Below are 25,861 nucleotides of genomic sequence, written 5' to 3'. Positions count from 1 at the left end.
TTTCACAAAAATAGGTCCAAAAAATGAGAGACGCCTTTCCCGACTCATTGCTGACGCATCCCTTCTCGCTTGCGCGTTTCGTGCGCACATACGTCACTGGCCAAATGGCATGAAACGACGAGGACTATGAACACTTTATTACGGCAAAAATTAATAAACGAATAATTGAAATTTTTTTAGTTTTTACGAAGCATGTTTTGATAGAACATGTAAGACATGAATGGAACTGTTGTTTGACAAGCGGATTGACGGTTTTCCACGCGGTGGAATTAATTTGAGTTGTGGTTGCTGGCGGTCCTGAAAAAATATATTTGAAAACTAAAAAAATGATATAAATTTTGTGAGGTTTTTTTCGAGAGGAAAAGTTTGATTACAAATTTTTCAGTTTCAGCAAAAATTATGTTTTCCTATAATTTTTACAAAACTAACAAAATGTGCTTAAACCAAGTTAGGATATTTCTGAAGACATTAAAGGTGGTGTAGTCGAATTTTTTTATTGCTTTATTAGACTCAAAATTGTCTGGAAATGCCAAATTTCATAATGAAACTTCTTGAAAACTTCTTTTTAAAAAAAGTTATGACGGCTCACAAAATGGCCCAAAATTCGCTAGAATAACGGCGAGATTTTTAAATTATTTTAAACCAAATCTTGCCTTCCATCGACTTTAAAGTACCTAAATAAAGTTGAAAACACAAGATAATTACACGGTTTATTCAAAATTTGACGGTAATTTCAAAAAAAAATTGTTTCCAGCCGCTGCGACATAGGCAAGTCGGTCAAATTTCAAAATTTAACTAATTTTAGGTCACTTTTTCACGCGTCATAACTTTTTTTTGAGAAGTTTTCAAGAAGTTTCATTATGAAATTCGGTGTTTTCAGACAATTTCAAGTCTAATAAAGCATTAAAAATATTCGACTACACAACCTTTAATAGGATTCGGGAATCACCAAGTCTTGCCATCAAATTTGTACAATAAGAAATAAAGTTAATTTTTTTCAAATTCTAGTATAAATTAGGGAAAATTTATAGATTCACTTACATTCGACTTCACTTTCACAACAAATGCTCTTCTTCGTTTATCGGAACGTATTGGCCGAGTATAACGATAAAGTGATAGGAGGCGTTCCGAGGCTGAAGATGACTGCTCTAACATTAAAATTACTTGCGCCCACTGGAAAGTAAAATGGTGAAACTTGAAAATAAAATGTTGAAGTATAAAAAAATCACCTGACGCTTCCATTCTTTCTCAGTTTCGGCAATTTTCTCATAAGTACGAGTCATCATAGCAATTAGTAGATTCAGAAGCATAACAGTCACAATTAACTCGAAGAGGATGAAAAATACCTTAAAACGAGCTTGTAAGCCTGAAAAGAGCTTTTTTTGTAACCTTGGACTGTGGAGCAATGCTGCTTTTGCACTCGTTCAAGTTTTTATAAAGTGCACCAAATTCTCCCACACTCATAATAAACATTCTCATCACTGCCTCCCAACCATCTTCCATGATGTTTTCAAATCTAAAAAACATTAGGTAGTATAAAATCGTGATAAGAAATGTTTTCTTACTTCTCAATATATTCATCGTCTTCAGTATAGTTATGAGCTTTCTGATAAGCAATTTCTGCTCTCTCACAGGATTTGAATATAACAAAAAATGCTGGAAAATACTTCGACAATTGAAATTATGAAAACACTCACCTTGTGCAAATCCCATTAAGAAAAACGAGTATATAAGCAAAAATCGCAGCATATCTCTCACAATAATTTTGTACACCATCAACACAAATGGCCCGACAAATTTAAGACTTCTGAAAAACTTTGTCATAAGTTCAAACTTGTATCTTCAAACTTCTAAAAGACAAACCTGCAATAAAAAAGAAAATGCAAAGTACTCATGATTACAATGCACACCACTAGCAAGTTCTCAATGACTAGAAAACTATCGTCCAAATAACATCCAACACGGAGTGGAACTGTGCATAACACAAGAATTTGGCAGAACTTATGGAGAACTTTCTCAGGGAAGGCCTTCTGAAATTTAACGAGAAATTCGGAGAGGAGGATAGTTCAGGTACGTACAATAGAGTTCCACCAGCGAGAAACACCTGTTCGGTGAGCATCAATGCAGTCTTTAAATGTTCGGATTACTACTGCGAGTAGACACAGAATTTCACTTATCATGCGAATCTGAATGAGAAAGAAAGAATTAAGTGCTAGTAGGATCGAAACCCAACATGTTGTAGTTACTACAAGATGTTTGGAATTTTCCATTTACCATCAAAATTTTTTCCAATTTGACCTCCAGCCAATCTAAAGTAAAAAAAAATGCCTAACGTTTCAAAAAGAATCATTATATGGTTAGACATATTAATAATAATTATGAATAGCATTACAGTGAGTCCATGATTATACTGGTACTCAATAATTGTCGAATTTTGGGCTTGGAAAAAAAATCCGGACACCAACCAATATCATCCGCCCACATCTCATGAGTTCGGCGCCCTGCAGCGTTCACTTTAGCAAGATAAGACGCTGAACTCTCGGCGCACTTTCACGGTAAACACTGTGGGGCGCGAAACTCGTGAGATGTCGGCGGCTGACATTGGTTGGGGGTCAGGATTTTTGGCTTTTCGCCGTGATTTTCCTAAAGAACTGTGTACTTCGAAGAACAAATTTTTCACTGTGGGGCTGGGACTGAGCCCCACTAAAGAGGCTTTTTCGTCTAAAAACTATTCTAATAAATAGTGTTACAAATACTGTACCAGTTGAAAAGTTTTATTTTGTGGGCCACACTCTATAGTCGATTTTTTTTCTATAAAATACCCTGCCTTTTACCTGTTGCGATGGTCCTGAATAATCCCAAAGATGGCAGTGTGCTGGTAGAGCTTCTCTTTCTGCCATTCTCGCAATTGCTAAATGTTCTCTCAAACTTAACCCCTCGCTGAGAATATTTGTGAAATTTGAGAAATCTAGTTCAATCATTCCAAACTTTTCATTTTCGTCCTCATCACTTGGCTTCAAATGTTCATGTGTTTTCATTTATTAACTAGCATTTACTCACGAGAATGTGGGCATCTCTGGTCATGAAAGCGAGATAAAACACCGCCAGAAAGTATATATATCCAGCGAGTGACATAAAAAGTTGTTTTTTGCCGAAAGTCTCCCACTTGCTCTCCAAGACTTCCTCAATGAGCCCATCAAAAAACTCCAAATGATCCACTTTGTCCTGTATAGAGCACATGTAGTGTGTTCAAGAAGAAAGCAAACAAGTACAAAAATGACTCACTCCGTACACTACATTCGCTATAACTGAGTTTGGGTTGAGCGAGCCATCACTTTCGTTGATAGTGTCCACATCATTAAGTGGATAGGCCTTACAGACCACCGGTCCATACCTCCATGAAATGTCCATGTCACATTCCAATATCAAATCGTAAATATGCTTCTTTGCCAGTCTAGCTGCCAATGCTAAAGGCGTAAGCTTTAAATTGTTTCTCACGTGCAAATTAGCGCCGAGTTCCACTGCCAACATGAACATTTCAGGTAGATCATGTATAACTGTCAGATGAAGCACCGTGTTACCATTGGTGTCCGGCATGTTGGGATCGGCTTTCATCGCGCGAAGGAGCCGAAAGCAATCCACTTGGTTTGTGCACGCCGCGAATGACAACGGGTACTCGCCCCAGTACATTTGTCTTCAAATATTGTTACTTTATGATCTTTCTTCTCTCTTTTTTTTTTTGCTCTTTTTTCTAGCTTACCCTGTATACTTGGTGCTTTGCACTAAATCCACCCACTCATGCTCCAATGAATCAGTTCTTGATGCTTTCTGGTCATCAGCACAGAAAAATGATCCATAGCACCTGAACCAGAATAGTTATCGGTAAATGGGAAAGTTCGATGTTAACTTTTTTTTGAATAACTAGTACAGTACATTTTTGAGCCATCTTTTTGAGACTTAACTTTAAGATTGGCAATTTTCATTCAGTAGCATGTAGATTAGCTAATTAATACATTGAAATTCGGGTTTTTTGAACAGCTTTCTAAAAAACTTTAAGAAGATTCATTGAAACTCATATATCAAATGCTTAGTTAAAGAGGTAATGGGTACTACGGTAAAGTTGAAGGATAAAAGGGTGTGTTAAAAAATTTTGTTTCCGAACAGAACATTTATCGAAAGCTTCTTTTAACAATCACTTTGAATCAAAATAAACAAATCCCACCTTTGATGAACATCAGCTCCTTTGCGGCATAAAAAATACACCATCTCCAAGTCTTCATTAACTATTGCTTGATGTAATGGTGATAATCCTACAGAAGCTCAGTAACTTCAAAATTTTTATTTCTACTCACCATAATATTCTTCTGATAGGAAAATATCGTTGACAATTTTTGGGAATCTATATGTCATTTGTTTCACAAGTTCGTTCATGTCTGCGGTATTCAATAACATGCAGACGTGCAGCAGGTTTTCTCCAAGGCGACCTAAATTTTGAATTTACTGTACTCAACAACCTAATTTCAAAATTCCACCTCTCTGATCCATATCCCACACCAGCTCCCTGTACTTGAAGCTTCTTCTTCCTTTGATCATCCCACCATCTAAAACTTTAAGCGCCTTGAGAAAATCTCCAGACGACAGAGCATCTTGATCAATGTGTTCCAGAATATTAGGTCCACTTTTGCCCCGTCCTTTTTTTCTTCGTAACGCGCCCAACAATGCATTTCTCTGTTTGTTCCGGATAGTGACGAGTTGTGAAATCGGCACAAGTTTTCCTTTTCCACCATTGTACAGGTATGATTTCACCTTAAATAGTCTCTTTTGATAGAAAACAAAAATTATTTATCAACTCTGTGAAGAAAAAAACCAACTCACTGCAGTATCCAAATACTCTTCTAAAATACTGTAGTCACCAGAAGACCTCGCATATTTTATCCATGGCGATAAAATTCCACCACCTTGTTCATCCACCAAAGAATATAACGTTGACGGGACATCTGAGGAGTTGAACGACATGTTGTTAGTAAGAGTAAAATGAGGAAGTAATGAAAATCAAAGAAACGCATTTCAATTAACTTAGGGTCTTATATGTAGGATTAATTGCTACTTCGCCTTTCGTTTTGTCAGGATTAAGTTAATGGGAAAATGCTTAGTAATTAAATATTCAAGCTAGTGTTGATGAGCAGCTGTTTAAAAAATAACAGGAATACATTTTCAGAACGTTCAGAATTCTTGCTGAAAACATCAAAAATTGAAACAGTTGAAAGTGGTGTTGTGTATTTCGAATAAACAGCATCGTACAATGCAATTTCTCAAGAAATTCACAAGAAATATGTTATGGTGGTTCAAAATTTCAAGGAATACGCTGAAAATAGCTAAAATCTTCACTCTTCCCAACTTGGCCGTGTTGTGGCGGTTTATAACTCTCATTTTTTCGTACCTCGGTAGTGTATTAGACGTTTCTAAACAACTTCATTCCCAAAAAAAAACATTAAAATGATTTAGTAATTTAATTAAATTAACTTTCCGACACTTGCGGTATGGACAGTTTGGCAAAACTCTAGACTTCAATCTGTGTTTAGTATTGATTTTTAAAAAAATCGGGGGTTTTAGGCTGCTTTGAGTGTTTGAGTGCTTTGAGTAGATCATTAAAAATAAGTTTGCTTTTCCATCTTGCAAAGTATTAGCAGACTAACTTTTCAGGCTTAATTTTCAATTATAAAACACATTTTACGTTTCCAAAACATGTTAATTTCCAATTATGACGGTTTTGTGTTTTCTTATTTTTAGTTTCAATTCGTCACTACTTTTTACTTTTATCACACATTCGCTAGGTTATAAAATAACTTTCAACTGATAGTGAAACCACAACGTGTTGTGTGCCAAAAGCAACTTGAAAGGCAAAGTGTGTCTTTAAAATCGAAAACTGTGATTGATATCGATTGTGATTGTGGTCATACCCCAGATTTGCAAATTATACCTTTTTATTTTGAGACCCTTTTGATTGAGTTCAGGGTTTTTTATAAACTGTTTTATTATTTTCAAAAAAAATTCCGTTCAATTTTGTTATACGCTTCCCAACCAACAAAAATATAGTTTTACGAGTATTTGATCTTTTAGAACATAGATTCCAAACCGTCATCAGAAAAATGTTGACGTTAGATAAACATAAAAACCTTTATTGATAACTCACACACATATTTATTCAGTTTTTCTTCGCGCAAAGAGAAATTATGATTTTAGGGAAATCACAAATTGAGCACAAATCAGACTCTGCTTTTTAGAAATCTAGATTAAAACGAAGAATCAGAAAGGCAGAGAGGCGTAGCACATTTTTCCAAATTGCTAACTGTTTCTGCTAATTTTAAATGCGCGCTTTTTATTCTAACTTGTGCTTCTTGTTTTCACTGCAAAAGTAATTTTCCGTCATAAAAACTAATGTTGCTGAAGAAGTTTCAAAACCACTTTTTCATACTCTGCAGATAATAATGTTTATTTAATGTTCAAGTATAAATCATAAGTTAGAAATAGGCTTGTTTCTCCTCTTTTACTTTTCTCACCGTTGCATACATTTCAGGCAGTTTTCGTTGAGCTCAAACATTCAGAATTGCAAAGTCCAGCACCACTTTTGCCATGACGACGTGCACCACATTTCTCTTTTCCTATCGCCATTGTGTCTCTATTTCCTTTGAGATTTTTGTCGTTCATGGTTTTGTGGAAAAATTTTTAGAGTTTAATTGTAGTTAAAGTTATTCTAGAATTTTCAATTTTTATGTGAATGAAACAACAAAAAAAATTGTTGCAAACCAATCGTATTTGCAAACTATTTTTCAGTGCAAAAATTTTCCATTAAAAAAATTTCCTCTTTGAAATTAATCCAAATTGGTAAAAATAAATTAAAATTTTTTAAAAATATTTTATTATCTCGACAGCAAAAACTACGGAAAAAGAAAGAATAGTCCCCATTATTAGGAAGAAATTATTAAATATCGAAAGTGTAAAAGAAAAACAAAAATTATTTATAAGCGTTTGCACGAACTGCTTTTTTTAAACTTTTTTCCTCCAATTTTTTAATTTTGTTTTCACCTCGCTTAAGTTTGATCCCAGTTAAATGATTTAGAATTAAACATTAGTTGTCATGTTATTAATTTGTTGTCTATGTATACTATAATTAGTTCATCACAATTTGATCTTCCCTCGTAGTTTGTTTCTCCTCAGAGCTCCCGCTTCACAAACACGAGCCCTGGACAATAAACATTGTCGCGTTTTTACCCTATTTCTCTCGGCTTCCGTCATTTTCGGCAGACCAGTAATGTTTTTTTTTCCAAAATGAAAACTTGATTAATGCCGTTTATTGACACTGATCAGGTTGTTATACTCTTGATCAGTGAGATTTGAGTGGTGAGTTTTGATTGTTTTTCCGATTTAGAGTCGGGGGTGTTTCCCGGGGTGCTCAGTTTTTTCTTCTTTCATCAAGACGCATTTTTTCTATTATTATCGTTAAGTTTTTCACGTTGTCTACAAAAAATTACAGGTTGAATGAATGCTTTCATTCTTGGTTTATTGTTTCTGATAACCTTTCCGAATGAGCAAGTTAGTGCTCAAAAATATGCATTTGTGTCTGTACTGTCATCAAATGATTTTCTGATTCCTGCAAAAGTATTAGGTAAGCTCGATTATAAACTTTTCTACGTCACAAGAAAAAGTAAGTGAGAGAAAGAGAGAAAGACCACAAAAAATCACAGTGTAGTTTTCGTATGATCCTTTACAAAAGGATTGGCCTTTGCGCATTGGAATGTTTGCCCAAGTGAATAATGCACTTGGTCACCTAAAACATTTTTGAGTGCACAAATACAAGAACCAATTGTATATTTTTCAACCTTCGAAAATTTTCAGCATATCGGCTGAAAAAGCTGAACTCTTCAATTCCATATATCATCATCGTGACACAGGATATAACAGAATATTCAATAAATGAGTTGAAGCAACAAGGAGTTATAGTGCGTAATGACACCAAGATCGACACACCATATATTAAAACGCACAAAGCTAGGAAGTATCAGGTAGGTGATTAAATTTTTTTGCTGGCTTTGAATCACTTGTTCAAATTTGAAATTTTGATTGAAAATGTATATCATTCGATATTTGTGTACTAGATTTTTAGATTTCATAAAGTCAATTTAAAGTGGGGTAGCGCCATGAGCCGCAAAATCAAGTTTCAAAAATCAAGGAGTGTTGATCCGCTGCTAAGAGTCCAGTTTCTGTTTCTTGGTTTTTATTGATTTATTTGTGCTCAGCCAATTGTATTGAATTCGTGGCTCCTGTTGCCTAGGTACTATTCATTTTTTCTTCACGATTTCAATCGTAATAAATCCAAATACAAATACAAATTTGTACTGTCTATATATTTATCTCAAAATGGATCTTTTTTTCAGTTTCCGACGTTTTTAGCTTGAATAGCATAACATGTTTCTGAAGGTTTTTTTTACTCAAAAAAAAAATGAAGACTGAGGTTTCCCAGATTCTTACGTGAATGTCAAAGATTTTTTTTTCATGGGAGGCAGGCACGGTTCAACGACATAACGCCTGCCTCTTACCTGACTATGGCGAGAAGTCAACGATTTGAGTTTACACCATAACAGTGGTTTTTCCGCAGCGACCGACACTTTTCGGGTCCCGCGCCGCAGTATCCAGAACGCGCGGCTCGAGTCGCAAGGCAGGCGAAGGCGTTTTGAAAGTTCCAGTTATGATATTCAGTCATTTTGAGACCATAAAAATATTTTTTTTTTGTAAATCATTTTCCGCTGGCTGTTCTTCACCTTCTATAGGCCATAATTCAGATCCTCATTTCAAGGGTCCAGCCATCTTCAATATCTGAAATATTTTCGGGGACCTTTTTTATAATAAATAAATGCATTTATTTCCTTTCAAAAAGCCACAAGAGAGTGAAAGGCATAAAAATTAGAACTCATTTCTTCGGCGGAGTCACGGGACTGGGTGGGGACCCGTCGTTCGGCAGTGGCTGGACGAACGATCCTTTTCCAGTGGGTGTATTCGGTGGCCCCCACCCAAATCTTGCCGATGGCGACATCTTGGTTCCGATGACCAGAAGTTCGTCGTCTGAAAAATAAGTTATTTTGAAAACCATATAAGACGACTACTGAATGAAAAGAAACTCACTAGTCACATTCGGGAGAAAATTTTCTCTGACGAGAATAAATCCGATGAGAAGAAGGAGAATCGATGATTTCATGACAATATGACGATCTTTGGCTGTGCTGCCCGCTTTTATTCGGACGATTTTTAGTATCCCACCATTAAATATGTATGGTGCTGGGAACAATACCATCCGAATTTGCGTATTGTTCCCACCACATCGATATTTTATAACATTTATCAAAAACGACCAAATATCATATCAAAACGACTGAACATCATATAAAACACTCTAAAAACTTTAAGGTTTTGGCAAATTGTCAAAATTTGGCAAAATATAAACTTTTGAGGAAATCCAAAGCAATGTGGCATGTTCCGACCCCTACAATGTTTAAATACAAATAATTGAGGCAAAATTACAGTACAATAAAAAATGTAAAAATTGTTTTTTGGTCGACTTCCAAAAATATGAGTTATGAGCGAAAACGGAGTAATTTTCTTTTTTTGACTGTAAATAAAAAATATTCAAAAAAAAAATTTGTGAAAAGATTCATCATGATATTCAGTCATTTTGGGAGCATAAAAATGGTTCTCAACAATTTCCCCACTGGCCCTATTCTACCTTTAGAGAACATTAATTTTTTTGGCATACGTTGAACACTTTCATCATTAGCTCACTGTGAAAAAGTTTTCTTCTAACTTAAGCTCTTCACAGTGCAATTTTTTTAATATACAAGTTCAAATTTTTATAGCACGTTTTTTTTTTTGATAAAATTTTTGTTGGTGTGTGAAATTTTGAAAGAAAAGATAACTTTGAAAAACATTTCCAATCTAGTACACAAGGTCTTACTAAAATTTAAACTCAGATTTTCATTCATTAATTGTTCACCAAATTTTTATTTTTCAGTACACCAAAATCCGACTCTGGGCGATGACCGAGTTTGACGTCATCGTCCATCTTGATTTGGATATTTTGCCAACTCGAGACATCTCAACCTTGTTTGAGTGTGGATCATTTTGTGCCTCATTTCGACACTCGGATATGTTCAACTCGGGGGTTTTCGTATTGAAAACCAATGAAACTGTACGTTTTTTGATCCTCTAAAATGTTTACAAATCAAATGCAATTTAAGGTCTTCCATGACATGGAGCAGCATGTTGCATCAGCGGAGTCATACGATGGCGGTGATCAAGGATTTTTGAACACTTACTTTAGCGATCTCAAGTTTGCACCAATGTATGACCCGAACAAAGCACCGCATACGTGCGAGAACTATTCCATGAATCGATTATCTGCACAATTTAATTACGATATTGGAATGTATTATTTGAACAATGGAAGGTTACTTGTGGACCCTGCAATTTTCCATTACACTCTTGGGCCAACAAAGCCATGGTTGTGGTGGACCTATCCGATATTTGACTTAAATTGGATGTGGTTGGATGCAAGGTAACATTAGCTATAGACACAATTTTTTTTTCAAATGTCACATACATTTAAATTTCAGGCAGGAAATGGAGCAAGGATCAAGTGCAGATTTTGATACATGCGTTTCTCTGGCCACCACAAATTGCTTGCTCATAGTTTCTCTACTTGTCATAAAGCTGGTAAGAATTTATAAAGCTGAGTAAAAACTTCACAAATTATAATATTTTCAGGTTATCGAGCGCTTTGTGGTCAACGTAATCAGTACGAGGAGTGTCAGCAGCATAGAAACTCATTTAGTTTCTCAATCCATATATTTGTTCTCAATGTGGTTTGCATTAAAACTTGCACATCCGTCTGCACAACCTGTTGCTGCCTGGGTGTTTTTCACGTCAAATTTGGTGAGTTTTTAACAATAATTTTTTTTAAGTTGAATTTTAGAGGCTTGACTGCAGAGTAGAGGGTACATCACTAATTTTCGACTGTGTACAAAAAATTTGTTTGAAATATTTCTATAAGTTAATCAGCACACTGAGCGTATTTTAATTTATTTTAAGCTGAAAACCTTAAAACAAAAACTATTCGAAAATTTCAAAAACTAGCCTAAGTTCGTGCAAGACTTTCTTAGACTGCTATACTACCTGAAGCTGCAAAAACAAGTTTTTTTGGACTAGAAATTTTGCGATTGCCGCACAACCTTATACCGCTTAAAGGTGGAGTAGCGCCAGTGGGGAAATTGTTAAAAACCACTCCTTTGGTCCCAAAATGACCGAATATCATGATAAAACTTTTCAAACATTTTTTGAAATATTTTTATTTACTGCCAAAAAGTGGCAATTACTCAGTTTTTGCCACTCATAGTTTTGGTAGTCGACCAAAAAAAATATGTTTTTCGACATTTTTTATGTTTTAATTGTGTTTAAATTATTAGTATTAAAACATTGTAAGGATCGAAACTTGCGACATTTCTTTAAATTTCCTCAAAAACTCGTATTTTTCAAAATTTTGGCAATTTGCCAAAACTTTGACCGGAAATTATGAAAAATCTATAATTTTTGGAGTGTTTTATTATTATTTTGCGGTTGTTTTGGATCATTAAAAGTGCATTTAGACAAAATCCCCACTGGCGCTACTCCACTTTCAATGAACCAAATTTGTAGAGTATTTTGCTAAAGATAGTCTAACTGGAATTCGATCTGCTATTAAAAACCAAAAAATAGAACAAAACAGATGTCCCATGAATCAAATATTAAAAAACCAGCCGTGGACCGCACCTCCGGCGCGGCCCCCGACTTCTGAGGCTGAAAACTAATTTTTCTGAAACTACCGTAACCCTACAGTATTCCTACCGTACCACTATTGTACCACTACAGTACCCCGACTATATCCCTACACTAACCCTAACTCACTATCCCTCCAGAAGCCAAAACTTCACAGACTACAAAGACTACATAGACTACAAACTATGAACACACAGAATAAGCGCTTTATATCTAGTAAATGATTGTAAACATTTTTAAAGAATTTATTCAGGCTTGGACAACATCAATCTTGACGGCCATCTACACCCGACTGCGATCAGGTTTTGATGTAAAAATTCAGTCGATAATCTCATGTGTGTTCTTCACAATGCTATGTTACGCACTTGCTTGGCTCATTGTCCTTCAAATCTCGCACTTCAATACAAGAGTTCTCACCGCAATCTTCTTCATTCTTGCCCAACAGATTCTCATTGTCATGTTCATTCGCCATTCGCTCATCGTGAAACCCAGCAGACAGCAAACTCATAAATACCAAATCCTTCCCAACAATCATTACGTAGCATGATGATGATTAATTGCCATTTTAAAATAGAAAAACAAAGATGAAATGATATAAATAATGTTCGTTTTTGTTATCTTTCAATTCCATACTTTTTTTTCCATTCCAAAGGTATTCGAGGAAAAGACTTCACATTGACAGGGCATCGTTTGTCTTGGTCGCTTGCTTCAAAAAAAAAGGAAAAGAAAGCGACCGGTTTTCGAAAGGTTTAAACTGGCAGCAGGGTCATTTCTTAATGACCGCTGGCAGGGTGAAAAATGCGAAAAATGATTTGACCAAATTAAAAATACGCAATGCAATGGTCAAATGGAAATTGTAGACAAAGAAAGTTACGGAGAAGCGAGTAATGGGCAGGAAATTTTATTTTTCAGTTTTCAATTGTTTTTTGGGTTGCGAAGGTCACTTATTCCAGTTTCAACGAGTGTAAAATAGAAAAAATTGAAGTTTCTCCCAAAGGTGTTTTTAAACTGTATTTTGAAATTTGAATCTTAAAAAATTTAAAACAAAAATTAACAGAAATTATTATTTTTTAAAGTTTTATATTGCTTTTTGGGCCACAAATGGTCGTTTCCAAGTCTTAAAATGTTTTTGAGAATTTAAAAAAAAAGTGAAAGTGCCACATTTTTCGAAAAGCTATATAAGATTTATAAAAACAACTTTTTCATAGTATTAAAATTCACTGCAAAAGTTTGAAGCAAAATCTATTAAAAATTTGGGTCATTCTTTAAAAATCGTTTCTCTTGCAAGCAGAGTTGTTCATTGACCTTACCAAATTAAAAGCAACAGTTTTCTTTTACAGTTTTTTGGTCAGTTCCTGAAAATTATGGAATTTTTAGGCACTTTTTTCAACTTGATAATCAATTTTCAATGTTTCTAATGGGGTTATTCAAGTAGTGTCGGAAAATTAAAAAGTGTAGAAAAATTACGTCACGACTGTATTCAAGTATATAAAAACATGTATTTAAATACATTTGTGACGTCACAAATGTATTTAAATACATTTTGCTACATTACTTGAATAACCCCATAAGTACATCATCAAACGAAAAATTTATATTATTTTATAACAAAATGTGCATTTTTCAGGAAAATTAAAAAAATGCTACATGCCAGCTTTGAATTTACCTTTTTTTATCCAAGTTTTTTTCACAAAAGCAATTTCAATAACCAAAAATCTATTTTCGGAAAAGTAATTATGCAATAAAAATGAAAAACAATAAAGATTTACGGTTGATTATTCGGGAATAGTTTTGTCGATTTATGATCTTCTCAAAAAAAAAGTAGACAGTTGGACTCGAACGATCTCTCATCACATATTTTGGAGAGATACGTGTAAACGTGTTGAGAATCTTCAGATTTATGACACAGTGTAGGTTCTTGATCTTTTAGATAGTTTAACTACTACGATGCAACAGGGGATCTCACTTTTAGGGCCACCCTGATGTCTTCAAAAGTGGATTATCGATTTTCTGATTTTGTATAAAACTTTGAAAAAGTCCAAAAAATCCGATTTTCTTAATGTAACTTGTTTAAAATTTTGAGTTTTCTCAATTTTGTCAGGAAATCATTTATATTTCTCACCTTCTTAATTTTAATAAATAGTTATATTTTTCGTAAAATTTGGAATTATCATGAAAGTGTTAAATTGTATATTTTTTGTAGTTACACCCAGGGCTTTCATGGGAGGCAGGCGCGGTTTCAGGGCCTGACTCCTGCCTGAAAGCTGCCGGCCTCTTGCCTCATTTTTGCCCAATGGCGAGAAGTCACAGGCTTGGTGTTCACACCAATTCGCAGCGACCGACACTTTTCGGGTTTCGCGCCGCACTATACTGGAGGCGCGAGATGCACTATAAAAATTGAATTCTGGTCTTTTTTTTGAATAAGTTGAATAGTAAAATCAATTCTGAAATCATTTCAACTTGGAATGCGAATTTTTCATGTATCTTTTGTGATATAAATAGCTTTATAGTCTACAGCTTTTTGACAAGAACGCTTTGCATCATCAACAGATCTTCAACAGTTTATCGCCAGACTTCGCCAGATCAAAAGACAAATTGGCTAACGATGTTAGTCATGGACGGTGTTTGAGAAATTCCATTGTATGACGGCAATGAAAACATTAATATCTCTTGATATCCTTCATCCATAACAAGAACAAATCTCAAAAACAAGGAAAGTTTTCGTTCTTTTTTCGTTTGATATCCCGAAAGAATTTGGCGCGATACATCAACTTGATGAATTTCTCAATTTATCTTTTGGTCAGAAATGTGTCGTATGACTGATCAGTTCACAATAACGATGTTCGTCAGCTGACAAGGATTATCTCATGGAGAACGAGAAGACTGTTTTTGGTGTTTTGGCTGTTTTGGCTTCAGACGACAAAAATGTTTACATCCCTATCTATCTTCGTCTATTGAAATTATTTTGTTTGAAGAAAACAAAATGCAATAATAGTGTGCAGAATAAAAATTAAACCGAAAGGTGAACTGAATTTAAAATCATATTACCTTAACATGAAACTATCAAAAATGAGAAACGCAGAGACAACTACAGGCGCTACATTACACATCTCCCTGTTTATTGACCATCCCAGAAGTGGTCGCCGAAGGGGGAAGAAGAGAAGACGACGGTCATTCAATGGGCGGCGACATCATGCCTCCTGCTTACCAGAGAAACTTTGATTTCACAGGCGGAGTTAACCTAGAACCTAGAACCAACAACATTTTTTGAGAAGTGACAGTTGTTGTCAATTCGCACCGAACTTGGTGACACAGTCGCTTTTCACTTGTTTTTTTCTTTAAATTTTCTTATTGTGTCCCAGAAAACAGTAAGTGCAACTAATGTTATTTGAATTCCCAATTTTTAATATTTTATTTCAGATGGAAAATCCTGAATCGAAAAATCAAGATTGTGGATATTTGTGCCTGACTATCACTGCCCTATTGATTGCAGTTTTCTCAGCAGGCCTAACGCTACTAATTGCAAGCTATATGTATCACGGAAGTTATGAACCATTTGAGCTTCCGAGTGAGGTAAGGTGAAGAAATTTTAAAAATTAATATTAGTAAAAAAGCAAATTTAATAAAAGCTTTTTGGTATTTAAAAATATGTTAAAATAAGCAATTTTTTTTTGGTTTTTCTACCATAAATATTTCAAACATTTTTATTATAATCAACCCATAAATGTTCTATTGAAAATTTGTAAACAAAATAATCTCGTTATGTTGATGATAGGGCTCCCAGCTGAGTGAGGCGCAATATGCGGGTGTGAAATAAAATGCGAAAAGTAGTTATTTGGAGCGGCCGACACGCTCGGAGTTCCGCAGCTTGGCGTGAAATGAGTGGCTTGGTGTGCTTGAGTGACACCGTGATTCCGGCGGAGGCGCCGTTGCGGCGACCTCATGGGAGCCCTAGTTGATGAATATTTCATATTCAAACTTAAACTTCTAATTCCAGGTCACTACGTCAAATGTGAAGCGCCTTATAGTCGGCCACAAGAAAGTGGTCCTTTTCAAAATTGACGCTAAAAATCGATGCTACATTCTGCCGGCAAAAATGTCTAAGGTACCCTCCTTACCTACCTATAGTGCAAAATATCAATTCAATTATTTACAGGAAATCTCAATTTCTAAATTCTCCTTCGTCAATTCCCCCTTGACACAAGAACTATTGGAGAACGTTGCTGACCACGAAGGTGTCGACTTTTGTGGAAGAACGCCGGCTTTCGTTCTGGAAAAATCGACGTAGTCCCTAATCCTAAAACGTGATTAAATGTCATGACCTGTAAAAATGTAATGTACAAGAATTTTCTCACATCTATCTTTTTCCACTCAAAAATCAACCATCCTGTGATCTTCTCCCAATTTCCCTGTGCTCATGGCTTTACGTGTTTCGACTTTACTTTTCTCTGAATTTTAATACGTTATCTTTAAACTGTTGTTGTTTATGTAAAAAATTGTACATTTGTAAATTACAATAAAACTTCTCAATTTGCTAGGAGAGCCTAAAAGAAAGCAAGATAGACGAATTGCATGTGTTTGTGTAACCGAATACCGGAGAAAGCTATCATTCATGACAACGAAAGATTTTCTTTCACTTTTCAATTTAATGTTAGAAAAGATATCGAAACAGTTTTAAGCTTAACCCTCCTCACTTTCACTATTGCCGCACACCCTTTTTTGTGATAATTTTTGATAAACGACTTCTAAAAGTAGTTGTCTGCGTATCCGAAGAGTGCAAAATGTGATAACTACATGGAAAGAGCTTGGTCAGTTTGTTGAAATCGGATACGAGTCTTTCGCTTGATAGTTACAAAACGACATTTCGCAAAATGCACTCTCAGTGTTTCTTAGAGATAGTGTGTAAACTGACCTTTTGAATCGAAACATTTTTCATTTTGATTTTATTTTTCTTACATTTACATTTCAAGCGTTATTTCAAATATTGTTTATCTCCATCAAAATAATTCTAAGAAACTTGTATGAAATTCTTCTATTGTTGTTTTTTTTTACAAAAATAACAGTATCAAACAAATATTTATTGAAACTTACACTTAAAGGTGGAGTATCAAAATCTGGGGCTTTTTTATTCCCAAAATGACCCAAAACTACCACATTTCGTAATGAGACGTTTTGAAAATTTCTCAAAAAAAAATCGCTCATTTTCAGCTAAAATCAAAATTTTTTGTCAATTTCTCGGTGTCGCAGAGTCTGGAACTTAATTTTTATTTTCTTATCAACTTTTAAGGAATGTTTTGATTTTTTATTAAATGTTTATTTGTTGATTTAAGTACATTTACAGTCAATGGGTTTCAAGTAAACGTTACTTTTTCTTGAGAAATTTTCAGAAAGCCTCATTACAAACTTCGGCAGTTTTTGGCCATTTTGGGTCTAAAAACGCAAAGTGTCAGATTTCGGTACTCCACCTTTAAAAAAATTTTCTATTATAGCAATAACTGCTTTTCAAAAAAAAATGTAATTAAGCAAATTATCAATAACAAAACAAAACAGAAAAGAACACCTAGGAAAACTCCTGGAAATATGTATTTTTTTTTCTTTTTTGCACTTTTGCACTATCGTGAAAAGTATTTCAAAGGTGGTGTAGCGCCAGTGTGGATTTTGTCTAAATATACGTATACGTATAATGATCCAAAACGAACGAATATAAAAATAACACTCTAAAAAAATTTAGATTTTTCAAAATTTTCGGTCATAGTTTTGGCATAGTGCCAAAATTTTGAAAAGTATGAGTTTTTGAGGAATTCTAGAGCAGTGTCGCATGTTCCGACCCCTATAATCTTTTACTACGATATATAAAAACAAAATTACAGTATGAAAATGTGGGATGGGAAATTTTTTTTTCCGGTCGACTTCCAAAATTATGAGTGGTAAAAACGGAGTAATAGTCACTTTTTGACATTAAATAAAACATTTTCAAAAAATGTTTGAAAAGTTTTATTATGATACCAGCCGTGGACCGCACCTCCGGCGCGGCCCCCGACTTCTGAGGCTGAAAACTAATTTTTCTGAAACTACCGTAACCCTACAGTATTCCTACCGTACCACTATTGTACCACTACAGTACCCCGACTATATCCCTACACTAACCCCAACTCACTATCCCCACAGAAGCCAAAACTTCACAGACTACAAAGACTACATAGACTACAAACTATGGACGCACAGAATAAGCGCTTTATATATAGTAAATGATTTGGTTATTTTGGCACCATAGGAGTAGTTTTAAACATTTTCCCCACTGGCGCTGCTCCACATTCAAAGTAAAAGTCCATCTTTTCAAGCTGGACTTTTTGAAAATCTACAAAAACGAAGGTTGAAGCTACCTAGCCAACACCATCACATTTTTCTACTTGTACATCTTCATTTCAATGCAATTGCACAAGAGAAAAAAAGTGAAAATGTCCTTCTGTGCAACTAACTCCTTCCAAAAAAGAAATAGGTCCGCGCGGAAGCACTCCCCATCTCAAAATAGTTGATAATTGTATTTGGAAGTCCATTGTGGCGAAGCCCGGCTAGATGAGATACTCACCGAAATGAGTTGCACCACACACAGAGATGGGAGCGGGGGGGGGGGGCGCATTCAATGCCTAAACTTCTTCGCTCTCAACGTCTTAACTTCCAATTGAATTTGTTGTTTCGGCTCAATTACCGTACTCCTTAATTTGTTGTTTTAGTGAAGCAATGAGGAGATGTTGGAGGCATGTCCAAACAAACTTATTTTATTCATTTGGCAACTCATCAGCTTCTTACTCTTCTACTTTTTTCTCGATTTGCTTCCAAGCTCTACATGTTGCTTGCTTTGTATAACAACAGCAGAACCAGAGTTGGATTTTTTATAAAATGTTGTATGATATTGAAACAAAAAATTGGCATACACTGTTTAATTTCAGAATAATAAATCAATGCGTAATCTTTATTTGTACTTAGCGTTATTAGTAGAGGTGTCCGGAGAATCTACAAAACGCCTATTTTGATGTCTAAGTTTCGAATTCAAAATTAAATGTACATAGACAAAAAGGAAAATCTTTGAATTTTTCGAAAATGATTATTTGATCTGTTTAAAAAATCAAAACGGACCTTAAAAACTGGCAAAAAGTTGTCATGGTACCTACCACTTTACAAACATAATACTATATTTTGTAATGCGTTAATAATGATTTTCAAATCAATAAAAACATTTTTTTTTAAGTACGTAATAATTGTTCTGTGTCCAAACCTTACCAGTTACAAAACTACGATTTTTGATAGACAGTGTTAAAAAAAATAGTTCCGAATTGCTTTAAGGTGAAGTAGCGCCAGTCGGGATTTTGTCTAAATAGACTTATCATGACTCCAATTGACCAAATATCATAATAAAACACTTTACCTACCTTACCTACCTACTCTTACCTTTAGCTGTAAACCAAATTTTATACCAGGATAATCTTGTGAATCAATTTCCTTGACGTCTCATCTCGCGAAAAAAGAACAAAAAAGAACAAAAAAAAAAGAACGAAATTGGGTGAAAATTGATCTCATACCAATTTCGTCGGGTGTAAATTTTAGGTTTCAACGACGTGCGTGTGTTAAATGCACATTTCATCAAAAAAAAAGGCGAGAGTCGTCAAAAGCCGCCAAAAAGGGGACTAATGACTTCACATAACCACGCCGTCATGTCTTGTGCAAAAGACAAGAAATACCATTGAGTCTTCCTCACATTTATGACATACTATTCCATTTTTATGCGCTTCTTTTTCCATTTTGTCGAAGAGCTGCGCGGCTTCACTGTATTTAATTGAGCACAAAAAATCAAGTTCAAGTTCTGGAAACTCATGTACTTCAATTGACAATCATCGAATTATCCTCGCATAAAATTTTAATATTTCGTGCGCTTTCCAAAGACCTTACCCAGATTCAGATTCGGCATCGTTTTAACGACAGACCCTCTTGTTTTACTCATTTTTCAAAACGGTTTAGTAGGACGAGTTCAGGATTAGACGTGCATGTCCTTGGGAATATTTCTTGGGCAGTGTTTCCAAAAATGCTCTCAGATCTTTTTCCATTTTTTTTTTGGCTCGCTGGGAAAAAGCAAATGTTTCCGTGTTCATTGAAAATGATGTGGCAAAGAAGAACTGAATTCTCGAAATGTGTCCTTTTCGCTCGTTTACTCACGTTTCTCATTATTATTTAAAGCCCGTTTCTCCCCAGTGTCCTCTTCGTTGTGTTATGACTTTGGCAGAGTTCACTTTTTTGTTTCATTTTACACTACTAGGTGATAATTGTCTAAGTTACTTCTAAGTTATGAAATTGGCTGAATTTTACAAAGTAAAAAAATTTTCTAACTACCATCAAAATTGTTTAAAATGACAATACTAAAACTGTAAAATGTTTTGATAGTTTCCAGTAAATGTTTATGAAAATTGACAACTTTTGATGAACTGGGGTCAGCTATTTCGGAAAATTTATTTAGCATTCATTTGTCACGTTTCCACAAACTTTTTATTTTGTCTAAACTCTGTAGAGCAGGGGTGGGCGGCAATTTCTGTTCGGCGAATCGATTTGTCGACAAATTCGGCATATTTGCAAAATTTGCCGATTTGACGTTTGCCGGATATCAGATTGGCCGGAAATGTGCAAAGGGATTTTTCATTAGACGAAAACACTTAAAACTGTGCCTTTTTGAATTTTTTTTCCCGATTTTTCTACATAATTTCATAGAATTTTCTTACTTTTAAAAATCGATGTAAAAACATTCACATGATGCGTTTAATTTTGCCATTTGAAATTGAAATTCTGAAATTTCCAAAAAAAAAAGTGCAAAACCACAATTTGCCGAAAATGTTTGGCAAATTCAGCAAATCGACAATTTGCCGGTTTGCCGGTTAGCCGGAAATTTTTAATTCCGGCAATTTGCCGATTTGCCCATTTTGCCGGTAAAAAACCCTGATGTGGAATACCCTCCGATCAAGCTCTCCCAAGTTACATTCACGATTTCCCAATTTCCTAAAAAAGAATCTCCTTCGAATTCACTCGAATTGTTCTGTTTTCCTCTCTCCGGTGTCTTACGAACTCCCAGAGGATGATCATAAAACGTGTCTGTCCGTGGAGTTGATCATACCATCACCTTTAACGCTGCGTGTCAGTTTTTCCGAACCGAAACCGACTTGGAACAAGGGACGAGTCATAGGGGGGGATGAATAGAGAGTAGGAGAAAAAAAGCGCAAAAAACCCATTTTACAACGTCAAGTCAAATTTGGCGGAACCAGTCAGGAGGAGGCGGCGCTCGTCGAGCTTTTGCCGACGGCGCGGTTTATGGGTTCGTCGGGGTGTGGTGTAGGTTCAACAAACCTTATAATCTATCCACCTTTATTTTTGTGTGAGCACCCCCTTATTTGTACGCTGCCCCCCTATTGGGTAATTCTGTGCCACTTAGTCGGTGGTTTTCTCAGCCCACATCAAGCCCAAACCACAACCACCACTATTATACTTTCAAACTCACAACTAGTCCGCTTTTTTTTGACTTTTATTAAAACTCTTTACACTAAAGTTCGACCTTTGCCAAAGTGTGTACACCTTTATCAGTTTGGGCAATCTTAAGAGAAATTGCCCAAAGAGCTTCCTCTTTCTCTTCAGATTTCACAACGATGAGAGGATAATTAAAAAATGTTCACGCTTCGTTAGTTAGGAAACCGCTGAAGAATTCTTGTGAAACTGTTCAGTTGAGTGTTGTAATTTATTTCAATTTTTAGCCTAAAAAATTTTTAAGCCTTAAAAATTACAGTATTTTGTAAGCTTTTTTTTAACGCTGGAGATTCCTTAGCCGGAAAATTTAGGATACAATACTGAATCAAATTCTTTTCACCACTTTTTTAAAGTTAGCATTTAAAATGAATTTAGGGTCATTTTCCCGAATGCAATAGACATCGAATAGATATAGAATAACCAACACATTTCTTAAACTTTTTTACATATGTTTGTTGAGATGGGCTTGCTACAAGACAGAGTACCTGCCTATAAACCTGCCTACGCCTATGAAGTGTACGGAATCTTCATAGTGGTCCAATTTCCACTTCCACTTTTGAATAACCAAAAAGGACTTGGCTGTAAATCAAAACTATATTATTTCTTCAGTCAACTATCAGGTAGTTATCATATTGTATATCCCTAAAAACTGATAAATCACATACATCCTCTTAAAATAACACAAAAGTGGTGCTACTACCGATGCGCCAAAGTTAAATGCCGTGACCTGTTCAGTCGTCACTTTGATGAACGAGCAGCATTTTTCTTCTTTCCGGCGCTTCTCTTTTTATGTGTTTTGATAACGCTTCCCCGAAACACTTGCTATTTCTTGTCCTCGTGTCTCATTCTCATAGTCATCCTCATTCTCATACTCATTCTCATTCACAATGAACTCAGAATGTGGCGATCATTTGCTATTTTCTCGCTTCTAGCACTTTCCCGCCCTGCACTTTCTTTTGTTGCTATCATATCACATATCCTGGTGCTACATCTTCTTATGCACAACAGGCTCGATCCAGGCGAAAAAAAAAATAAATAATTGAGTACTAGAACGTGAGAGGAAAAAAAGAAGAAAGATAGGCCGATGGAACGTCGGCTCCCGCGAGCCGTCCCACTGGGGGATATGACGAGGAGTTGACTCCTCTAGTTCGCCCTCTCGCACCCGACAGAATTATTAGTTGTTTGTTGTGTGTTTGATGAGACCCGACGGATGGTCCTACGACTCTCCTCACTCTTGATATGCTACAATTGACCCATCCCCCGGTTACCCCCCCCCCCCCAGCTCTCATATATTCCAAAACTAATTTTGTTGTGTCCCTCGAGGATACGATAATCATGAGAGACTAAATTCAATCAGTTATTTGGTGGTGTTCCTAGTTTTCAAGATTCCAACAATGCATAACTTTAGTTGTAGCTGAGTTCATTGCAATTTTTAAATATTTTTACAGTGTGTTTGCAGACGTTTCTTTTTAATTTTGAAACCTACCTATATTTTTTGACTCTTTGCTTTAAACTGCTTATAACTGGAATAAACAAAAAGTTGAATTTTTTTTTATTGAACTCCACGTAAAAAGTTGGCAATTTTTCTAGAAGCAAACCCAAAATAATTTTAATTTTTTAAATTCAACTTTCCATTTCAAAAATATCAAATATTAATTGTAAATTACGCTTAAACCCGATTTCTAATTCTCAAACTTTCTTATTTTATATACACTTCTCACAGTGCACTATTTTTACTTCTACCACACTTCCTATGAACCCATACTTTTGGAGGGCTAAAAGTGGTTTTCTGACAGACTGATATGTCAACTCAAGAACAGATTTTGAAAAATTACCCTTGCCACCATGTGAACAGCACCATGCGTCTTTGTTTAACATCTCTCAAGAGTGTTTTTTCACAGAAAAAAAATTCAACAATGTTTTCGGTCTGCTCCGCATTCTTTTGAAGATACAGAAAAAAAAGTATTTTGGTAGTTTTCTGCAAAATTTTGAAAAACCGAACAAAAACTGTAATTGTCGAAAAAAAACCACGGGCTGTAATGGAACTATTGAGATGTTAAGTTAAATATTAATTTTATTTGGGTTACAGCTAAATACATTTTTAAAAAAGAGAACGGAAACTATTAGTTCACATTACCTACAATAATCATATCAGGGGTGGGCCACAAACAATTTTTTCTGGCAAACCGGTAAATCGGCAGATTGCTGGAATTTAAAATTTCCTGCAAATTGTCGATTTGCCAAATTTTTTGACAAAAAATTTTCAGAATGACAAGTGCCGCCCACCCCTAAATCATATGCCTAATCAAACTTTTGAATTAAACATTTAGGTAAACACAACTTGAATACGTTTTGAAATTCTGCTCTAAATTTGTTTTTGTCACTGATATTTAAAGGCGGAGTACCGAAATTTGAGACTTTGCATTTTTAGATCCAAAATAGCCCAAAAGTACCGAATTTCGTAATGAGAAGTTTTGAATATTTTTCAAAAAAAAAAGTTATAGTGGTTCAAAGTTTTGGAAAAAGGCTCATTTTCAGCATATTGTAATATTGTGATCGCTTATTATGCGTTTAAAAAAAAAATGAGTTCCAGATTGCGACACCAAAAATTTTGATTTTAGCTAAAAATGGGCCTTTTTTTCTAGAACTTTGAACCATCATAACTTTTTTTCGAGAAATTTTCAAAACGTATCATTATGAAATTTGGTAGCTATGGGTCATTTTTGGCCTAAAAAATCAAAGTCTCGGATTTCGGTACTCTATCAAATTTTTTAAATTCAACTTTCTTCTCTTGTTTCTTATACAAAATTTGGAAATTAAAAGAATACGGTAATATTGTGTTTTCAAAGGTGTTGTTTGAATAAGGTATATCGTTTTTGTAATTTTTGCAATAGCATGTTCTACACTGTCATAATGTGTAGTAAGTAAACGTAAAAAATTCCAAGAAGTGCTAGGTGTTTGAATTTGAGAAATACTTGATTTTTTTCCTGTTTTAAGGTTGCAATTAAAAAAAAACGAACATTACTATTAAAATGATAGTTCACACAACTTATGGACTACCTGTAAACAAGTTTCGGTACATTTTAGGAAACATATAGAGGTAATTGTGAACCAATCTATATTTTTGCAAATCTACCGTATTCTTTTTTTTTTTTGCAAATTCATGCAATCCCGCCTTTTTCTCATCTTTCGGGTGCCCTCTATGCCCATCAATCATTTCCCGATTTTACACCGTCAAGAACCATATTTCACACCCAATTGGCGTCGGTGGCTGTGGTTCATCAATTACGTGGTGACGCCTTGCTCTTCGTCAACGACGAAAAACTGAGGAGAATTGGTGGCGAGAAGAGTGTGTGTCGTGTGTGGGAGAGCAAGATGGAGGATGTGCTCCGCGCTTCGAGTTATGAGCAAAACGTAGGAGACAAGGAGGACAAGGAGAACACGCGGGTAGCGGGAAACCGAGCGCGCAAAAGGGGACGGGGGAGCAGTGTTTGACTCCTTTTTTGGAAGCGTAATTGTGAAACTGGTTGGGAAGGAGGGGCTTTCTCCTTCTACTTTAAAGACAGAGAGAGAGAGAGAGAGAGACAGACAGAACTATGGAGCTGTACTTCTTGGTTCCTATTCTATTCGCTTTTCTTTTTTTTTTTCTGCTCCTCAAAGGAAAGTGTTTTGAGTAGTGAGTTCGTCCCTCCACGATTTTCCCCCGTTGTTTTTACTCGCTCCGTCATTATCTATTCCCCGGGATTCATTTCCACCGTAATTTCCTTTCATTTGGCAAACGCAGAGGCGGTGCCCGGTGGAATTCATTTCTCAACTGCTCTTCTTTTGTGGTTTTCTAATTTTGAGCAAAGAAATCTTCTGTATTCTCTAACTGTTTTTGACAGTCAGTTGACACAATCAAAAATACAGTACACCCTTGATTTTTAGTTGACCGCTGGTACGATCGCAGCTTTTTTCTGTAATTCTGCATAATTTTAAATTTCATGTAGGAAAAAAATCTAGGACCACCATAAAAATTGAGCCCAAGTCTATCAACTTGTAAGTTTCTTTGAAAATGTTGTTTTACCCAGTCTTCACGTGGTGTCAGGCTGTCCCATTACGATTTGATGTGCAAAAAATGCGGGAACTTTTAGCTCAAAAAATGTGACGTCAGCACATTCATAACCATGCGAGATCAAATTAGTACTTTGCGTCTCTTCTCCCGCATTTTGGGAGCTTTCAAAGTATTTACCGTATTTCTTTTATTAGTCTTGCAGCCTCTATTAGTACTGCAGTCTCTAATAGTCTAGCACCCCACTTTTTGTATGACCATGAATACTAAGAGGAAAATTCAAAAATATTTTACAGTTACAGAGAATGTGTGAACCCCAATACGAACCCCGATTTCCAAAACATCCCCCACATCCTTTCAGTAATAGTCATTCTGAGCCCTTAAAAA

At 35.4% G+C, this 25,861-nt stretch overlaps 4 protein-coding genes and 8 non-coding genes across 12 annotated transcripts; 6 read left to right on the top strand and 6 right to left on the bottom strand.

The window, feature by feature from the left end:
* Positions 1-120: 120 nt before the first annotated feature.
* On the bottom strand, positions 121-5,033 carry ocr-3 (Ion transport domain-containing protein). The gene is made up of 16 exons (NM_078119.8): positions 4,876-5,033; positions 4,533-4,806; positions 4,353-4,484; positions 4,223-4,310; positions 3,761-3,862; positions 3,286-3,694; positions 3,061-3,225; positions 2,835-3,014; positions 2,079-2,186; positions 1,864-2,030; positions 1,698-1,807; positions 1,566-1,656; positions 1,390-1,516; positions 1,230-1,346; positions 1,042-1,173; positions 121-297 (listed from the first exon to the last, which is right to left on the bottom strand). Exons 1-16 carry the CDS (start codon positions 5,014-5,016, stop codon positions 184-186), a joined length of 2,457 nt encoding a protein of 818 aa, NP_510520.4. The 5' UTR covers positions 5,017-5,033; the 3' UTR covers positions 121-183.
* Positions 5,034-7,534: 2,501 nt separating this feature from the next.
* T10B10.8 (Nucleotide-diphospho-sugar transferase) lies at positions 7,535-12,474 on the top strand. The gene is made up of 7 exons (NM_078117.3): positions 7,535-7,666; positions 7,897-8,063; positions 10,064-10,240; positions 10,290-10,606; positions 10,665-10,764; positions 10,816-10,983; positions 12,116-12,474. Exons 1-7 carry the CDS (start codon positions 7,540-7,542, stop codon positions 12,407-12,409), a joined length of 1,350 nt encoding a protein of 449 aa, NP_510518.2. The 5' UTR covers positions 7,535-7,539; the 3' UTR covers positions 12,410-12,474.
* On the bottom strand, positions 8,902-9,349 carry T10B10.9 (uncharacterized protein; the record flags this gene model as incomplete). Its single annotated transcript, NM_078118.6, has 2 exons — positions 8,902-9,120; positions 9,181-9,349. 2 exons carry the CDS (start codon positions 9,347-9,349, stop codon positions 8,969-8,971), a joined length of 321 nt encoding a protein of 106 aa, NP_510519.1. The 3' UTR covers positions 8,902-8,968.
* On the bottom strand, positions 12,445-12,539 carry C11G10.9. Its single transcript, NR_072678.1, has one exon. It is a non-coding gene; the product is annotated as an Unclassified non-coding RNA C11G10.9 (non-coding RNA).
* A 2,240-nt stretch (positions 12,540-14,779) lies between these two features.
* Positions 14,780-14,907, top strand: C11G10.11. Its single transcript, NR_072677.1, has one exon. It is a non-coding gene; the product is annotated as an Unclassified non-coding RNA C11G10.11 (non-coding RNA).
* A 100-nt stretch (positions 14,908-15,007) lies between these two features.
* Positions 15,008-16,398, top strand: C11G10.1 (BRICHOS domain-containing protein). Its single transcript, NM_078116.5, has 4 exons — positions 15,008-15,230; positions 15,283-15,435; positions 15,860-15,967; positions 16,019-16,398. Exons 2-4 carry the CDS (start codon positions 15,283-15,285, stop codon positions 16,148-16,150), a joined length of 393 nt encoding a protein of 130 aa, NP_510517.2. The 5' UTR covers positions 15,008-15,230; the 3' UTR covers positions 16,151-16,398.
* A 4,725-nt stretch (positions 16,399-21,123) lies between these two features.
* Positions 21,124-21,272, bottom strand: C11G10.5. The gene has a single exon (NR_072675.1). It is a non-coding gene; the product is annotated as an Unclassified non-coding RNA C11G10.5 (non-coding RNA).
* Positions 21,124-21,272, top strand: C11G10.8. Its single transcript, NR_072676.1, has one exon. It is a non-coding gene; the product is annotated as an Unclassified non-coding RNA C11G10.8 (non-coding RNA).
* Positions 21,273-22,115: 843 nt separating this feature from the next.
* C11G10.10 lies at positions 22,116-22,248 on the top strand. The gene has a single exon (NR_072674.1). It is a non-coding gene; the product is annotated as an Unclassified non-coding RNA C11G10.10 (non-coding RNA).
* Positions 22,116-22,383, bottom strand: C11G10.6. Its single transcript, NR_072673.1, has one exon. It is a non-coding gene; the product is annotated as an Unclassified non-coding RNA C11G10.6 (non-coding RNA).
* Positions 22,384-22,514: 131 nt separating this feature from the next.
* Positions 22,515-22,641, top strand: C11G10.12. Its single transcript, NR_072672.1, has one exon. It is a non-coding gene; the product is annotated as an Unclassified non-coding RNA C11G10.12 (non-coding RNA).
* On the bottom strand, positions 22,515-22,641 carry C11G10.7. Its single transcript, NR_072671.1, has one exon. It is a non-coding gene; the product is annotated as an Unclassified non-coding RNA C11G10.7 (non-coding RNA).
* Positions 22,642-25,861: the final 3,220 nt, after the last annotated feature.

This window comes from Caenorhabditis elegans, chromosome X, assembly GCF_000002985.6.
Source record: "Caenorhabditis elegans chromosome X".
NCBI classification, from domain to species: domain Eukaryota; kingdom Metazoa; phylum Nematoda; class Chromadorea; order Rhabditida; family Rhabditidae; genus Caenorhabditis; species Caenorhabditis elegans.
This window is presented reverse-complemented; position numbering and strand designations above follow the sequence as displayed.

Excerpts from the sequence above, each read along its gene's own strand:
- ocr-3 (NM_078119.8), bottom strand. The coding sequence starts at position 5,016 with ATGTCGTTCAACTCCTCAGATGTCCCGTCAACGTTATATTCTTTGGTG. Across the intron at positions 2,187-2,834 it reads ATTCAGGACCATCGCAACAG|ATTCGCATGATAAGTGAAAT; the intron begins GTAAAAGGCAGG and ends TTTCTCATTCAG. Across the intron at positions 298-1,041 it reads TTGTGAAAGTGAAGTCGAAT|GACCGCCAGCAACCACAACT; the intron begins GTAAGTGAATCT and ends ATATTTTTTCAG.
- T10B10.8 (NM_078117.3), top strand. The coding sequence starts at position 7,540 with ATGAATGCTTTCATTCTTGGTTTATTGTTTCTGATAACCTTTCCGAAT. Across the intron at positions 10,765-10,815 it reads CTCTACTTGTCATAAAGCTG|GTTATCGAGCGCTTTGTGGT; the intron begins GTAAGAATTTAT and ends TAATATTTTCAG. Across the intron at positions 10,984-12,115 it reads TGTTTTTCACGTCAAATTTG|GCTTGGACAACATCAATCTT; the intron begins GTGAGTTTTTAA and ends GAATTTATTCAG.
- C11G10.1 (NM_078116.5), top strand. The coding sequence starts at position 15,283 with ATGGAAAATCCTGAATCGAAAAATCAAGATTGTGGATATTTGTGCCTG. Across the intron at positions 15,436-15,859 it reads CATTTGAGCTTCCGAGTGAG|GTCACTACGTCAAATGTGAA; the intron begins GTAAGGTGAAGA and ends TTCTAATTCCAG. Across the intron at positions 15,968-16,018 it reads TGCCGGCAAAAATGTCTAAG|GAAATCTCAATTTCTAAATT; the intron begins GTACCCTCCTTA and ends AATTATTTACAG.